Here is an 18,939-nt window from a genome sequence, read left to right as displayed (position 1 = left end):
AATGACATGAATAACATACAGCTGGTGGGTTTTAAGCTTTTTCTGCAGGATAGAACAGTGGCCTCTGGTAAGAAACGGGGAGGCGGCCTATGCATATTTGTAAACAACAGCTGGTGCACAAAATCTAAGGAAGTCTCGAGGTTTTGCTCGCCTGAGGTAGAGTATCTCATGATAAGCTGTAGACCACACTACTTACCAAGAGAGTTTACATCCATATTTTTCATAGCTGTCTATATATCACCGTAGACCGATGCTGGCACTAAAACCGCACTCAATGAGCTGTATACGGCCATAAGCAAACAGGAAAACGCTCATCCAGAGGCGGCGCTCCTAGTGAGCGGGGACTTTAATGCAGGGAAACTCAAATCAGGTTTACCTCATTTCTATCAGCATGTTAAATGTGCAGCCAGGGAAAAAAACTCTAGACCACCTTTACTCCACACACAGAGACGCGTACAAAGCTCTCCCTCGCACTCCATTTGGCAAATCTGACCATAATTCTATCCACCTAATTCCTGCTTACAAGCAAAAACTAAAGCAGGAAGCACCAGTGACTCGGTCAATAAGTAAGTGATCAGATGAAGCAGATGCTAGGCTACAGGACTGTTTTGCTAGCACAGACTGGAATATGTTCCGGGATTCTTCCGATGGCATTGAGGAGTACACCACATCAGTCACTGGCTTCATCAATAAGTGCATCGATGACATCGTCCCCACAGTGACTGTACGTACATGTCCCAACCAGAAGCCATGGATTACAGGCAACATCCGCACTGAGCTAAAGGCTAGAGCTGCCGCTTTCAAGGAGCAGGACTCTAACCCGGAAGCTTATAAGAAATCCCGCTATGCCCTCCGACAAACCATCAAACAGGCAAAGTGTCAATACAGGACTAAGATCGAATCGTGCTACACCGGCTCCAACGCTCCTTGGATGTGGCAGGGCTTGCAAACTATTATAGACTACAAAGGGAAGCACAGCCACGAGCTGCCCATTGACACAAACCTACCAGACGAGCTAAATTACTTCTATGCTCACTTTGAGGCAAGTAACATTGAAACATGCATGAGAGCACCAGCTGTTCCGGACGACTGTGTGATCACGCTCTCTGTAGCTGACGTGAGTAAGATCTTTAAACAGGTCAACATTCACAAGGCCACAGGGCCAGACGGATTACCAGGACATGTACTCCAAGCATGCACTGACCAAATGCCAGGTGTCTTCACTGACATTTTCACTCATGACTGCATGGTCAGGCATGACTCCATCATCACCATCATCAAGTTTGCCGATGACACAACAGTGGTAGGTAGGCCTGATCACCGACAACGATGAGACAGCCAATGGGGAGGAGGTCAGAGACGTGGTCGTGTGGTGCCAGAATAACAACCTATCCCTCAACGTAACCAAGACTAAGCAGATGATTGTGGGCTACAGGAAAAGGAGGACCGAGCATGTCCCCATTCTCATCGACGGGGCTGTAGAGGAGCAGGTTGAGAGCTTCAAGTTCCTTGGTGTCCACATCACCAACAAACACACTAAGACAGTTGTGAAGAGGGCACGACAAAGCCTATTCCCCCTCAGGAGACTGAAAAGATTTGGCATGGGTCCTCAGATCCTCAAAAGGTTCTCCAGCTGCACCATCGAGAGCATCCTGACTGGTTGCAACACTGCCTGGTATGGCAACTGCTCGGCCTCTGACCACAAGGCACTACAGAGGGTAGTGCATACGGCCAAGTACATCACTGGGGCCAAGTTTCCTGCCATCCAGGACCTCTTTAACAGGTGGTATCAGAGGAAGGCCCTAAAAACTGTCAAAGACTCCAGCCACCCAAGTCATAGACTGTTCTTTCTGCTACCGCACGGCAAGCGGTACCGGAGCGCCAAGTCGAGGTCCAAAAGTCTTCTTAGAAGCTTCTACCCCCAAGCCATAAGACTCCTGAACAGCTAATCAAAGGGCAACCCAGACCCCTCTTTTACACTGCTGTTACTCTCTGTTTGAAATCTATGCATAGTCACTTTAACTCTACCAGTTGAAGTCGGAAGTTTACATACACTTAGGTTGGAGTCATTAAAACTCGTTTTTCAACCACTCCATAAATGTCTTGTTAACAATCTATAGTTTTGGCAAGTCGGTTAGGACATCTACTTTGTGCATGACACAAGTCATTTTTCCAACAATTGTTTACAGACAGATTATTTCACTTATAATTCACTGTATCACAATTCCAGTGGGTCAGAAGTTTACATACCCTAAGTTGACTGTGCCTTTAAACAGCTTGGAAAATTCCAGAAAATGATGTCATGGCTTTAGAAGCTTCTGATAGGATAATTGACATCATCTGAGTCAATTGGAGGTGTACCTGTGGATGTATTTCAAGGCCTACCTTCAAACTCAGTGCCTCTTTGCTTGACATCATGGGAAAATCAAAAGAAATCAGCCAAGATTTCAGCCAAGACCTCCACAGGTCTGGTTCATCCTTGGGAGAAATTTCCAAACACCTGAAGGTACCACGTTCATTTGTACAAACAATAGTGTGCAAGTATAAACCCCATGGGACCACGCAGCCATCATAGAAGGAAGGAAGGAGAGTGTTCTGTCTCCTGGAGATGAACGTACTTTGGTGCGAAAAGTGCAAATCAATCCCAGAACAACAGCAAAGGACCTTGTGAAGATGCTGGAGGAAACAGGTACAAAAGTATCTATATCCACAGTAAAACAAGTCCTTTATCAACATAACCTGAAAGGCCGCTCAGCATGAAAGAAGCCACTTCTCCAAAACCGCCATAAAAAATCCAGACTACGGTTTGCAACTGCACATGAGGACAAAGATTGTACTTTTTGGAGAAATGTCCTCTGGTCTGATGAAACAAAAATAGAACTGTTTGGCCATAATGATCATCGTTATGTTTGGAGGAAAAAGGGGGAGACTTGCAAGCCGAAGAACAGCATCCCAACCGTGAAGCACAGAGGTGGCAGCATCATGTTGTGGGGTTCTTTGCTGCAGGAGGGACTGGTGCACTTCACAAAATAGATGGCATCATGAGGTAGAAAAATTATGTGGATATATTGAAGCAACATCTCAAGACATCAGTCAGGAAGTTAAAGCTTGGTCGCAAATGGGTCTTCCAAATGGACAATGACCCCAAGCATACTTACAAAGTTGTGGCAAAATGGCTTAAGGACAACAAAGTCAAGGTATTGGAGTGGCCATCACAAAGCCCTGACCTCAATCACATAGAAGATTTGTGTGCAGAACTGGAAAAGCGTGTGCGAGCAAGGAGGCCTACAAACCTGACTCTGTTACACCAGCTCTGTCAGGAGGACTGGCCAAAATTCACCCAACTTCTTGTGGGAAGCTTGTGGAAGGCTACCCGAAACGTTTGACCCAAGTTAAACAATTTAAAGGCAATGCTACCAAATACTAATTGAGTGTATGTAAACTTCTGACCGACTGGGAATGTGATGAAAGAAATAAAAGCTGAAATAAATCATTCTCTCTACTATTATTCTGACATTTCACATTCTTAAAATAAAGATCCTAACTGACCTAAAACAGGGAATTTTTACTAGGATTAAATTTCAGGAATTGTGAAAAACTGAGTTTAAATGTATTTGGCTAAGGTGTATGTAAACTTCCGACTTCAACTGTACATGTATATATTACCTCAATTACCTCAACTAACCGGTGCCCCCGCACATTGACTCTGTACTAGTACCCCCTGTATATAGCCTCGCTTGTTATTTTACTGCTACTGTTGAATTACTTGTTACTTTTATTTTCTATTTTTTACTTATCTGTTTTTTTACTAAACACTTATTTGTATTTTTTTTCTTAACTTCTTAAAGCATTGTTGGTTATGGGCTTGTAAGTAAGCATTTCACCGTAAGGTCTATGTTGTATTCGACGCATTTGACAAATAAAATACTCTATGCATTCCTCTTAACAACTTAAAATATATATGAAAAATGCTTTTAATTACTTTTTCATATCTTGCCACCAGCATACTAGAATAGGCTTTTCCTCTTTCTCCCCTTCCTCTTTAAATGTTACTCTCCTCCTCGGCGTCCTAGCTCCCTCCTTTACATTTTGCCATTCTCTCATTCCATCCCTTTGTTGTTGTAACTCATCTTTTAGTGTGTCGTCTTATGGTGGCCACCTTCCACTCAGCAACACCATTAAAGAGAGAGATGAATGCGTCCATTAAATCCACAGTTCGACCACCACGGCCGTCATCAGAGACTAACGGTATCAAGGATTTAATGAAGTCAGACTTAAGATGGGCTCATAAATCAGTCAGAAACTATCACATTGGAGGAGAGGTGGAGAGGAGAGAAGGAGAAGACAGAGAAGAGAAATAGAGAAGAGAGATGAGTGGAGGGAGATAGAGGAGATATGTAGATTAGAATGCATCTTTATGGGCTTGTTTCACAGACATACAGGTTTATATAACCATATTTCCACTTTGTATTAATGAGCAATTTAGTGAGGGAACTGGAAAACTGACATTCTAACTTATTTTCAGAGCCTTCCGGCTACAGAAGTAGAGTGAGAAGGGGCAGTCCAGAAAGAAAGAGAGAGGGAAAGAGCGAGTGAGAGAGACAGAGGGAGAAAGACAGATAGAGGAGAGAGAGAGAGGGGGGAAAGAGAGGGGGAAAGATTGAGTGAGAGAGAGTGGGAGCAAAAGAGAGAGAGAGAGAGAGAGAGAGAGAGAGAGAGGGGGGGGAGAGAGAGAGAGAGAGAGGAGAGAGAGAGAGAGAGAGAGAGAGAGAGAGACAGAGAGACAGAGAGAGAGAGAGAGAGAGAGAGACAGAGAGAGAGAGAGAGAGAGAGAGAGAGAGAGAGAGAGAGAGAGAGAGAGAGAGAGAGAGAGAGAGAGAGAGAGAGAGAGAGAGAGAGAGAGAGAGAGAGAGAGAGAGAGAGAGAGAGAGAGAGATAGAGAGAGAGAGAGAGAGAGAGAGAGAGAGAGAGAGAGACAGAGAGAGAGACACAGAGAGAGAGAGAGAGAGACACAGAGAGAGAGAGAGAGAGAGAGAGAGAGAGAGAGAGAGAGAGAGAGAGAGAGAGAGAGAGAGAGAGAGAGAGAGAGAGACAGAGAGAGAGACAGAGGGAGATACAGAGGGAGAGACAGAGAGAGAGAGAGAGAGAGAGAGACAGAGAGAGAGAGAGAGACAGAGAGAGAGACAGAGAGAGAGAGAGAGAGACAGAGAGAGAGAGAGACAGACAGAGAGAGAGAGAGACATTATAAAATCCATGTACACAAACAACAAGTGTGCGGTTAAAATTGGCAAAAAACACACACATTTCTTCACACAGGGTCGTGGGGTGAGACAGGGATGCAGCTTAAGCCCCACCCTCTTCAACATATATATCAACGAATTGGCGCGGGCACTAGAACAGTCTGCAGCACCCGGTCTCACCCTACTAGAATCCGAAGTCAAATGTCTACTGTTTGCTGATGATCTGGTGCTTCTGTCACCAACCAAGGAGGGCCTACAGCAGCACCTAGATCTTCTGCACAGATTCTGTCAGACCTGGGCCCTGACAGTAAATCTCAGTAAGACCAAAATAATGGTGTTCCAAAAAAGGTCCAGTCACCAGGACCACAAATTCCATCTAGACACCGTTGCCCTAGAGCACACAAAAAACTATACATACCTCGGCCTAAACATCAGCACCACAGGTAACTTCCACAAAGCTGTGAACGATCTGAGAGACAAGGCAAGAAGGGCCTTCTATGCCATCAAAAGGAACATAAATTTCAACATACCAATTAGGATCTGGCTAAAAATACTTGAATCAGTCATAGAGCCCATTGCCCTTTATGGTTGTGAGGTCTGGGGTCCGCTCACCAACCAAGATTTCACAAAATGGGACAAACACCAAATTGAGACTCTGCATGCAGAATTCTGCAAAAATATCCTCCGTGTACAACGTAGAACACCAAATAATGCATGCAGAGCAGAATTAGGCCGATACCCACTAATTATCAAAATCCAGAAAAGAGCCGTTAAATTCTACAACCACCTAAAAGGAAGCGATTCCCAAACCTTCCATAACAAAGCCATCACCTACAGAGAGATGAACCTGGAGAAGAGTCCCCTAAGCAAGCTGGTCCTAGGGCTCTGTTCACAAACACAAACACACCCCACAGAGCCCCAGGACAACAGCACAATTAGACCCAACCAAATCATGAGAAAACAAAAAGATAATTACTTGACACATTGGAAAGAATTAACAAAAAAACAGAGCAAACTAGAATGCTATTTGGCCCTAAACAGAGAGTACACAGTGGCAGAATACCTGACCACTGTGACTGACCCAAACTTAAGGAAAGCTTTGACTATGTACAGACTCAGTGAGCATAGCCTTGCTATTGAGAAAGGCCGCCGTAGGCAGACATGGCTCTCAAGAGAAGACAGGCTATGTGCACACTGCCCACAAAATGAGGTGGAAACTGAGCTGCACTTCCTAACCTCCTGCCCAATGTATGACCATATTAGAGAGACATATTTCCCTCAGATTACACAGATCCACAAAGAATTCGAAAACAAATCCAATTTTGATAAACTCCCATATCTACTGGGTGAAATTCCACAGTGTGCCATCACAGCAGCAAGATTTGTGACCTGTTGCCACAAGAAAAGGGCAACCAGTGAAGAACAAACACCACTGTAAATACAACCCATATTTATGTTTATTTATTTTAACTTGTGTGCTTTAACCATTTGTACATTGTTACAACACTGCATATATATAATATGACATTTGTAATGTCTTTATTGTTTTGAAACTTCTGTATGTGTAATGTTTACTGTTCATTTTTATTGTTTATTTGACTTTTGTATATTACCTACCTCACTTGCTTTGGCAATGTTAACACATGTTTCCCATGCCAATAAAGCCCCTTGAATTGAATTGAATTGAGAGAGAGAGAGAGAGAGAGAGAGAGAGAGAGAGAGAGAGAGAGAGAGAGAGAGAGAGAGAGAGAGAGAGAGAGAGAGAGAGAGAGAGAGAGAGAGAGAGAGAGAGAGAGAGAGAGAGAGAGAGAGAGAGAGAGAGAGAGGGAGAGAGAGAGAGAGAGAGAGAGAGAGAGAGAGAGAGAGAGAGAGAGACAGAGAGAGAGACAGAGGGAGAGACAGAGGGAGAGACAGAGGGAGAGACAGAGAGAGAGAGAGAGAGAGAGAGAGAGAGAGAGAGAGAGAGAGAGAGAGAGAGAGAGAGAGAGAGAGAGAGAGAGAGAGAGAGAGAGAGAGAGAGAGAGAGAGAGAGAGAGAGAGAGAGAGAGAGAGAGAGAGAGACAGAGAGAGAGACAGAGGGAGACAGAGGGAGAAAGACCAAGAGAGTCTGGGTTCATTCAAGGCTATCAGTCGTCTTTCCCCGGTCATCAGCCATCACATGTGCAGAATGATAAACGCTCTGAGAGCTAAGATTCCTGACCTATTTTACTCAAACTGACACAAAAATCCACTTTGAGCTGCTGTCTTGCGCTCATAACCTCTGTCTGCATTGTGCCCCATGCCTTTTCAGCCTCACAAAGAACACACTCATTCAAAACTCTACATACAGTGTTTTAATATATTCATGTTGATATTAATTAATTAATTGTTATTAATGTTAATCTGTTCAGCCAAACCGAAAACGATTAAATGATAAATGAGAGATAGCGCCTTGAATTACTTAATTTGCATTAATTTGTGGTGGATTCAACAATCATCCAAACTGTAAATTATGAATATTCATATGTTAAATACTGTACTTAATATTATACATAGTCTATTTAATTGTGTAACAGCCATCTATCTGTATGTTGGTTTGTTTTAATAGGGTTGGTGAGTCGTGACTAGGTATTATTAGATATTTGGCAGTCATCACAACAAGTATGTATGCCAACATGCTAACATGGGTCTTTCATTCCGATCTGCAGTGATCAGCAAAGGGAGTCTGATGTACCAACTGCATACAGTAGCTCAGGCTAAGCTAGGTGGAGAGCTATGTCCTGTCCTCACCTGTCATCATGTTAGCATGGTACTACATTTTAAAGTGTGTACTGCATGTACTTGGATGTAGTACTGCCTGTTCTTGGCTATATATGTATATATTTTTATTTTGTCAAATACATTCAACAAATGTAATCATGGTGACATCGGCTGGGTTCAAACTCATTTCTCTCTATTTAACACAAGCACATCATTTATTTAAACAATTGAGTTTTTTTATCCCGTCACTGTTAATCAAAGTGGAATTAAAACCCTGAAATGAGTCAATGAGAGGATGAACAGTAGACTCTGACAACAACAGCGAGTATCCTGACTGATGCAGAACATCACTTGAACATGAGGATACTTCATTGAGAATAATTAGCATGATGAGTGACTGATAATGGCATAAAAGAGTTGAGTGTTCTGATAATGAGGTCCGTTTTTCTTCTCGGCAATCCCACCATTATTTTGCTCTCACAACATTGTATTTGTCATCTGGGTAGCACTTAGCTATGAAATATGTCAACAAACAGTCAACAGAGCGTTGAATAAAATGCGTTGTGATTCCTCTATTCTGACCACAGTATCTGCTTACAGCGACCCTGTTCACACTAAGGGCAAACCAGATGTACAACCCATCAGATGTTCTAAATCATATGACTTGGTAGGGAGCAGGTAAAGAGTCGTTAGAGAGCAGGAAGAAATGGCTCCTAATGTGAATAGGGTCAGAGAGGTCAAACCGCTCCTTGGTCAGTTAAGTGGTTAGTACGGTACGGTGGCCCCAGGACAGAGGTTTAATAGCCAGAAGGTACTGTAGTAGCTAGAGAGAATGCCTCTGTGCAGTCCAGCTGCAACACCCAGGAGAGCTGAGCCCTCCAACCTCCCTCTAGCTAACAGCATTAATCATACAAATACAAGTGCACACACACAGACACACACAGACACACACAGTGTTGCTGTCCTCTACTGCTTCCCTCCCATCAGTCTTAGTTAGCCAGGCACTCCGAAGGGAGAAAGTCCTCATGAAGATCTGATTAACAATGTAAGTACCTATAAGCACATGCCTCAGCCTTGCAGTCGATATGCTCTAATACCCACAGGCTTTCTAGTGGTACTTCATCTCCCACACCGGGAATAGGTTGTTCACCTGCTAACACTAAGATTAGTCTCTTCTCAAATACCTGAATCTGCTCTGCTGAGATGAGGGGAGGGTTTAGAGAGATAGATTGAGATGTATGGAGGAAGTTGTTGATTTACACTTACATGCATTCACAGAAACACATAAGCAAGTCCTGAAAGACCCTTGAAACACACCGCAGTGCAAAACAATTAGCAAAACACAGACTCTTTTCTAAACAGTAACAGAATGAAGGAGTTCTCTAGTTGTCCATGATGCAGGTTTGACTGGCCTACCATTCTCACCAACCCAGATCAGCCATACAAGGCACTGGAACAACGGAATGTTGGTAAATTAGCTTTTATTGTCTAAAGAAATTGTCAAAGAAATTTGTGTTTTTTCATAATTTAATCATGGAATGGGGTTGTTTAATGACAAACATGTATTTGTTTAAAATCTATTACTTGATGGTTTCATTTCAGAGAGACAAATAATCCAGTTTGTTTTGCAAAAATGCTATATATCCACCACACTCAGATATATAAGTAGGACCGCTAGGTTTTACACACTCAAATGTAACAAATGACCACGTTTTTACTAAAGAACCGTACAAATTATACATTTGTGACCTCAATATATAAAAAATGTATTAATTTAAAAAATATAGTAATATGAGATCTGTATGTAAAACATGAACATTTGACATTTTTAGGCATTTAACAGATGTTCTTATCCAGGGCCATATACAATTAGTGCATTCATTTTCAGATAGCTAGGTGAGACAAACACATATCACAGTCAAATATACAGGATACGAAAATTCCATTCCAGCTAACCAATGGATATACACTGAGTGTACAAAACATTAGGAGCACCTGCTCTCTCCATGACAGACTGACCAGGTGAATTCCAGGTGAAAGCTATGATCCCTTATTGATGTCACCTGTTAAATCTACTTCAATCAGTGTAGATGAAGGGGAGGAGACAGGTTGAAGAATGATTTTTAAGCCTTGAGACAATTGAGACATGGATTGTGTATATGTGCCATTCAACAGGTGAATGGGCTAGAGAAAAGATTGAAGTGCCTTTTAGTGGGGTATAGTAGTAGGTGCCAGGCACACCGGTTTGAGTGTGTCAAGAACTGCAACGCTGCTGGGTTTTTCACGCTCAACAGTTTCCCGTGTGTATCAAGAATGGTCCACCACCCAAAGGACATCCAGCCTACTTGACGACTTGACACAACTGTGGGAAGCAAGAGTCAACATGGGCCAGCATCCCTGTGGAACGCTTTCGACACCTTGTAGAATCCATGCCCCCACGAATTGAGGCTGTTCTGAGGGCAAAAGGGGTGTAACTCAATATTAGGTAGGTGTTCGTAATGTTTTGTACACTTAGTGTATAGCGTTTTGCAAAAAAATCTATGAATAAAAAAATGTATAACATTAATATTTTACACACACATGAAGGTACCCATAAGCAATCATTTCTGAGGAAAAAACAACTGTACCCTGAGAGAACATCACGTAGAGGCAGGCTGTGTGTGTGCTGCATGGACCCAGCACATTTTACGACACACTGCGTGTTTGTGTGTGTGCGTGCGTGGAGTTTCCGTTCCATGGTTCTGTGGCTTGCTGAACATCCTCTTCGTGGCACCCAGCATCTTATTCAATCTGGGAGGAGTGAGATCGCTGAGATCATCGAGAGCACAAACCAGTTCTATACAGAGGACTCATTGTTGAGCAGGGATTCTTAGCCTGAAGTTAAACTACTAAAACCAGGTAGAAAGTGATTCAATAAATTATATCTCTGAACTATTTTTCTTCAATGTGGGTATCAAAATATTGGTTGGTTTTGTGGTCTCAAACCAGTAAGCTTATCATCATTCTTCATCACGAATATGGGCAAAATGCAATTATTTACAATGAAAAATGTGGGAATGTTGTTCCCTTGTCATATAACTTGTCATCTTTACTATCAATATAGCATTAAAAATAGTTTTACAGTTTGCATTTTGGCAAAACAAATGCAAATATTGGGTTGTGGCTGAGTCAAAACCAGTTGAGAACCAATGCTGTAGAGAACTGTTGACCTGAACTAACCCCCAGACTGATACCTTCTGGCTCAGTTGGTAAGGGCGTGGTGCTAACAATGTCAAGGTTGTGGGTTCAATTCCAGCAGGGATCACAGCCAAGTTCAAATTTCAGGTTTCAGGTTTATTTGCCATATGTTATCAAAATATTGAGTTCTCAATCAATCAATAGTCTCTGGAAATCAATCATTCCATCTCTAAAGGCTCAGAGAGTTCAGATTAAACTCCCAACTGTTATTCTTCCTCTATTCAACTCCAACTGTCCTGAAGCTTTTAGTTCAACTCTTAATCAACTGAGGGGACAAAGGGATCATCAGGATGAAATCCTGTACTGTCTACGACTAGTGGCAATCCACACACACGCACGCACACACACAAACACACGCCCACACACACCTCTTTTTTCCCTCCATCCATTTCCCTCCATTCAAAAGACTGATGAAATGGTGCTTTACTGTAGGATAGACCTCTAGAGTCCCGCTCTTAGACAACAACCCCCCACCATCTATCTCTCCATTCATCCCTCCATCCCCCGCCGTGGACTCTGTGCCAAGCCCGCCAACTCGAGAGCTCTCTCTCCCTTTGCTGTGCCTTTGTGATAATCACAATAACGGAGTAGGCATGCAGAGGGCTTTCTGTTGAGCCCACGCCAACCAGCCTGGCTGGCACAGCACAGGGAACCTCTTGAATGCCTCATCCACACTGCCTAACCCATTAGATCAACACTGTAATGTGCTGGCTGTGATATTTTCTTTTTCACATTGTCCTTTTTACAACATGGTTCCAGCCACTATGGGGGATGTGTAACCAGGCCAGTACAGCTTGGTTTGACTTGGCTCGGTTAGCCCCTATAGTGTGAATCAGGCTTAAGCCTGTACCGTAGGTTTCAGCATCTCCCTAGCGAGCTAACCACAAATAGTCTGCCTCTCCTCGATACTGTTCTGCTAGGGGCTAGAGCATCACAGTCAGGCGTTAAGTCTTCTAACGATCAATGTGTTCAGCAGCTGGGACTGGGGCCACCACCACTTTCTCTTCCACTCTGAAGATTCTTCTCTCTGTTTCTCTCTTCATCTCTCTCTCCATCTTTTTCTCTCTGTCTCTCCCTCTTTGGCTCTCTCCATCTCTGTGTGTGTCTCTCTCTCCCTCTCTGTTTCCTGCTTAGAATGGCAGCAGAGCTGAGCCATTTGCCCCTGTGTCTGCTCTGTGTACCTTTCAACATGTCAAAAGTAACTAAGTCATCACTTCAGAAGAGAACATTAGATTTCTGCCTGGCTGGCAGTGTCTGTGTTGCCTGCCTCGTCAGACAATTGTCGGCTTGCACACACACACACACACACAGGCCCACTTTCTGTATGAAACCAGTGTCAAGTACATAACAATATAGTATACAGTACACCAGCAGGTCCCCCTCACAGGAAAGTGACTGATAAACCGCCACACACAGCCACCCAGAAGGTTCAACCTCCTACACTCCGAGACAAAACAGTGCTATCTAGAACCTAAAAGGGTTCTTCGGCTGTCCCCATATGAGAACCCTTTGAAGAACCCTTTTTGGTTCCAGATAGAACTGCTTTGGGTTCCATGTACAACCCTTTCCACAAAAGGTTCTACATGAAACCTAAAAAGGTTCTGCATGGAACCAAAAAGGGTTCTTCTATGGGAACAGCACACACTCATAGGCCAGTATGGGTATGCTATATAACACCTCACCTGAAACTATTCCATTTTAAATATAAAAAAGAAAAAAAAGAAACGTTGAACATCTCCAAGACAAATGCTAGTGTAAAAGCAGGTGAGCTAGTTCTACTCTTTTGGTCATTTTCTAGTGTTTTGTGGTGGAAAACTACAAGGGTCGAGTGTAACATGTCTTGACAGGCTAGAAAAAGCTTTTATTTTTTATTTGACAAGCTGACATTCAATTGCCACTCCTTGTTGCACACAACAAGATTCCATTCCCCCTGTCACAAGAGTCTTTATGGCTGATTTAAGATGGAATCGTCAACCCTGTTACTTTATTTGGCACTTAATAGGCACTTACTATAGTAATTATTTTATTTAACCTCTTGAGATGGGAAAACGTGAACATGTGCTCTTCATGACAGAATGTTAAAATTAGGTGAAATCCAACATTTTTTGGACCAAGCTACACTTCTCAAAAGGCACCGAATTGGTGGAACGACCCAGTTCACAACAGCTATTAAAGACTGCTTTTAATAACCGGCAGCTGACACTGTATTTGATTTGATCATCCCCCCGCTTATTGATCCATCTACGTATCTTCTCCTACTGATCTCATCAACAACTTACTGATGTGTGTGTGTGTGTGTGTGTGTGTGTGTGTGTGTGTGTGTGTGTGTGTGTGTGTGTGTGTGTGTGTGTGTGTGTGTGTGTGTGTGTGTGTGTGTGTGTGTGTGTGTCCATTCACATGTAAGGGGAAATGGGATGTACATGTGTGTGTTGTTCTGTGCTTAAAATGTTATTAAACCCATTGCCCACTGTTACAGCAGCACAATATGTGCGTGCATGTGTGCCTGTTTTTAACACTGTTATTATGATTGATTATGATTGAATCGAGTTGTTTTCACCCTCTCAGCCTATCAGATCGCTGCCAAACCAGCCAATCAAAGCCCTCGTTACACACAAATCCGTGGCAGAATCTGAGCTGGCATACAGTTAGGCATCCCTGGGAAGCACGCACGCACACACAGGGCCTGGAGAACTAAGCCCCTTAAATCCAATTTAAAACCTAACCATAAAGATTGGAGTACTCCTGTCCCCTGCACTTACTTAGACCTAAATGAAATGTTGATTTCATTGAGATTAATTATTTCTATTAACACTGCTTTCTTTCTCAGAATGTTATGATTGTTGTATATTGTTTGAGAGTGTCGAGATGCCAGATAAGGGACATTTAAGAGTGTGTGTGTGTGTGTGTGTGTGTGTGTGTGTGTGTGTGTGTGTGTGTGTGTGTGTGTGTGTGTGTGTGTGTGTGTGTGTGTGTGTGTGTGTGTGTGTGTGTGTGTGTGTGTGTGTGTGTGTGTGTGTGTGTGTGTGTGTGTGCGTGCGTGCGTGTGTTTACCACAAAACTGTAACAAAGTGACAGGAAGATGAAGGGTGTATTAAACAATGCATCCTCTGTGTATGACTCAAAACAAGCCCTAAAGAAAACCAGAGCTAAACTATACGACCTAAGGTCTAAGGCCCTGATAACATAGGTGAGTGCAATCTGTGTAGAATTGATCCTCTTGTTAAACCTTTGGAAAAAATTATCAAATATTCAAATCTGTCTTTCAACCATTAGATGGTAGTAGGGCTTGGAGAGGTAGGACTAGGCCTATATGATTTGAACAAATAGGCCCTATAGAACAAAGAATCCTCTCCCCAACAACTGTGTCAATATAATCCTCACACAAAACTAAAGTAGATTACACAAACACTCCTCTATTAGATTAAACCCATATGAATTTGAATTTAAAGGATCATTTCTATTTTCGTGGAGTGACTTCATGTCATCATCTCCCGTTATTGTGCCTTTTTTCTAACTGTTAAAAAAAGCATCAAATTACGTAGCCAGTGCGTGAATACAACGCGGGTAATGAAACAAGGTTGAGTTCGAACTGCACATGTTGTCACTCAGTCACTTCTACAATCAGATATTCTCCTTGTAATACAATCATGACACGGATGCATCACAGCACAGCTCGCAGACACTATTTTCCTCCATAGCACAAACAAGACGTTTATATTGGTACTGATTGGCTCTGCTCTATATAGCCTATAGGCTGTAAACCCAAACAGGATGAACCCAGTAACCCTCTCCGCCTCCCTTTCAGTCTCAACTCACCGCCCCTTTCTACACACCACGTTTACATGCACACCAATATCCCGTTATTATTCGGGATACTCAAGTATTCTGTTTTGAATTGACGCATATAAACATCATATCCCGTTTACAATAACCTGAAAAAGCTTGAATCCCGGTTACGAGAAATCCGGATAAAATGCCTGGGATATGCTGATGTTAGATGGGATAATGTGGCATGTAAACATCTTATCCTGTTTACTGTTGTTTTTCGTGGTCTGCGCAGGCTCAGTTTCCCATACCATCGAAAGGGGAAAGGGGGATACCTATTCAGTTGTTCAGCTGAAATGTGTCTTCCACATTTAACCCAGCCCCTCTGAATCAGAGATGTGCGGGGGGCTGCCTTAATCGACATCCACGTCTTCGGCGCCCGGGGAACAGTACGTGAACTGCCTTGCTCAGGGGCAGAATGACAGATTTTTACCTTGGGGGTTATGTGATGTTTTCATCTGATTGTCAAACAAATCACTTCAAGAAGCAGGCTACTTGCACAGTTCGATTCACCAAAATTCCACAATAATTTATTTTGCTGATACTCTGTACTGGACCGTATAGCCTACTGGCTACATTCACCCCTAATATATACAACGTTCTGCTTATAATTTCCGACATTTGGTAGGCCATTTGTTTGTCAACTGTAGTTAGATAGGCCTACATGCAGCTTCTCTTCTGTCATAACTTGTTGACACAGAAGACTAAACAAAGTATTTCACCAGAATGTCTTAAATCGACAGAAAGAATGCATAAGTAATCTCGTTAACACCGGTAAAATTGTCTGTTTCGTTTAGGGACCGGAGAGAAAACGCAATAACTCCAAAACTATGTAAAGATTGGTATTGTGCAAAATGTCCAAATGTGATCAGTTTGACAGGTTTTATGGAAATGAAAAGTTGAGAAAAAGTTAAGTGTCAAAGATAACACAATACATTCGCATTTGCATTTTCTTAAGATATGCTGAAATAAATAACTCATATTTCTCCACTCCTGTTCCTAAGATAAAATGTACATTTGTATTATAATTTTCCAGCAAAAAAAATCATAATTCTGCAGGAGTTGATGCTATACATGTGAGAGGTTAAAGGCCTACAGTTAGTGTCTATATTTCAGTTACTATTCCATTTAACCCATATGAACTGGATAAATAGAACCTTGTGAGCGGGATATCAAAGGTGCATGTAACCAGTTTATCCCGAATAAGACCATTAAGCCGGATATGAGCAACTATCCGGAATTCTGTGTGCATGTAAACGTGGTCATGACTGACTGCACCGTGGAGATTACAGTGGTAAATGTGGGGAAATGCGAAAGCCTGAACTCGTTAGAAACAATCATTTACTTTAACCATCAGTTGAGAGCCATCAATTATTATGGCTGGAGACTGAACAGCTTATGGAAAGACAGTGGCATAGGCCTATAGGTTACCCCCTATCAACACACCATCAACATAGAGGCTAATTACTATGCATTTCAATAGGCTATGTTACTGTACCTTCCATCCAGCGGAACTATTGCTGTCGCCTTTATCCTTGAAATAAGGGACAAAGCGCACCATCCAATCGTAAACCTGCGACAGAGTGAGTCTCTTCTCCGGGACACTCTCAATGGCACGCGTGATGAGGTCCGCGTACGACTGGTTTCCCCACGCGTTCCTCCGGGACGACTTGGCTTTGCGCAGCTGGCCGGTCACGTCGAGGGAAGCCCCGGACATGCATGTAGGAGCGCCGGGTGCGATAGGGACCGGGGCGCCGGCTGGATGTTTGAGCTCTACGGGTGCGCCACCTCTTCCCTCCGCTGCTCCGCCGCGGCATGCCGGCACGTTGTACTGAAGCTGCTCCAGTTTGATAGATGCCAGGGGCAGACCTCGATTTGCTTCATCCACTCCCCGTGGGAAATCCTCAGGACACGGCGGCAGCGGCCAGGTGCATGACCGAGGCCGGCCCTCCAGCTCGTATTCCAGATTGATTCCAACCTGATGCGCGTCCATGCCGTTCTTCTCCATCATCAGCATCTATCCGTCTGGATTAACGCCGGAGAGGCAAGGTCACAAAGACAGAAACAATCCACTATAATCCTCCAAATGCCTTTGGAATGGTTCAAATAGCCCAAATGTGCCTTCTTGCCTACAAGCAACTGCTACTGTCTGATACAAAAATATGATAAAACAATATCAAAAAGCCAGGAGAGGCGTGGAGTGGGATCATTCTGGAAGAGCATGTATTCTCTATGCAGTATCAGAACAGTACAGAACAGACCATAAACAACATGCATCCAGCGCGCAGCACAATAAATTAACCAGGTCCCGGTGATGGTTAAAACTCCATTCTCAAACTCATGTATAGATTCAGCAACACAGACTTGATGAATTGTGACTAGCCTAATGTCCCTTTAAAAACGGTCTGCTGCAGCAACAGTTGATTCCCTTGTCCAACGGCTATACTGGCTGGCAGGCTTGGACGATATATTCGATCAAACCCCAGAATTAAAGCCAATAAAATGTGACTGTCTCTCACGAAGTTTCCACACGCTCACTGTTTCTGTCGTCTGGAATCTCCTCTCCGTCTCCTCTGCAGATTAGTGACCGGCTTTCACTCACACGCAAGCGCTCACGCGAAAACAGAACACGCACTCATAGCTGGTAGTAACACACTGGCTGACTGCGAACTGCGCGCAATTACTCCGCTTAAAAATAGGATCACTCTATGAATCATTTATAAACCCGTAGAATTCCAGACGGAAAAAGCCTCGCAGGCGGCTCGTGGAGCATGCTCTGTTAGTGTCTTCCTTCTCTCACGCCACGAAGACGCCCTGTCGTAAATGCATTACATGTCTTTAATAACCTCCCTTATTTCGTAAGATTTTTGGATTATTACCATACCCTATTCCTTCCACATTGGTACACCGGTGTGTATCAGTCAGTGAGGCTTGAGCATCCAGCGACTAAATTGTAGCGTTGAATAAGTGCCGCTTACACATACTTAGACAAGGCTTGGAACAAGGCACTCCCTGTATAACAGGTTAAGTGAAAGGAAATATCTATACTATTCTGTATACAGCATCGTTTCACATTGCTATTCCACGTTTTTATTCACAATTCTTAAAATCCCTTGGGAAATTCGATTTTATTGTTTTATGTTTATTGATTTGGGAATAAATAACAAGGCCTAAATAAATACCAATTGATGGGGAACGAAATATTGTGCTTTAGCTATCGAAATTGTGATGATCTTCCATGTCCTGCATATGATCGTCAATCAAATGTATACCTGTTGCTGAGAGGGACTGGGATGAGCATGAAATGTTCACCTCAAGAGTGCGGCATCTATAAACCTAGAATGTCTTATTGTGCACGCCAGGTCAGTTACATCAACTGCCAACACTGTATTGAATAATTATAATATATATTTATTATTGAACAAATATTTAATATAAAATTATGACCGCGTTCATTAATGCTACCAAATAAATATTTCTTCATTTAAGCATGAGCGTCTGCCAGATTCCCTATGCATATTCCCTATGTCTGAGACAAGAAAATCAGTAAAGCCGAAATTACATATCCTGTGAAATAATAATTGGCTCGCGGTTTCATTTCATACCATGCTTTCTCTGCACGGGTGTTTTCTCCCAGCAGAGAGAGAGGGGGACGGGAGCGAGTTGTGAATGTCACACTCAATTGGCGCCCGCGGACTGCAACCATGCCCACGTCTATAGGGGGGATTCTGCCTGCGCAGCGATCCAGTAGCACTGCCTTGCATGACCCCTCATTGGGTTCAAGTTGTGGGGTATCCATACTGAACTCATTCCAACTCAAGTGTCTCTCTACTTATCACTTTATGCATTGGCTGTTATTCTATAAAATGAAGGGGGTTTTGTCTGTTATGCACATTTA

At 43.0% G+C, this 18,939-nt stretch overlaps 1 protein-coding gene across 1 annotated transcript in view; it reads right to left on the bottom strand.

Moving 5' to 3' along the window:
- The window catches only part of LOC139558415 (forkhead box protein O3-like), an 81,900-nt gene extending 64,609 nt beyond the window's left edge, over positions 1 to 17,291 (bottom strand). The window contains exon 1 of the mRNA XM_071373527.1: positions 16,540 to 17,291. Within this exon, the coding sequence (XP_071229628.1) occupies positions 16,540 to 17,058 (519 nt within the window). The 5' untranslated portion in view covers positions 17,059 to 17,291. The remainder of the gene's footprint in view (positions 1 to 16,539) is intronic.
- Between the last annotated feature and the right edge of the window lie 1,648 nt (positions 17,292 to 18,939).

This window comes from Salvelinus alpinus, chromosome 29 (genome assembly GCF_045679555.1).
Source record: "Salvelinus alpinus chromosome 29, SLU_Salpinus.1, whole genome shotgun sequence".
Lineage (NCBI taxonomy): Eukaryota > Metazoa > Chordata > Actinopteri > Salmoniformes > Salmonidae > Salvelinus > Salvelinus alpinus.
The sequence above is the reverse complement of the archived record's forward strand: the minus strand, read 5'-3'. Positions and strand labels throughout refer to the sequence as shown.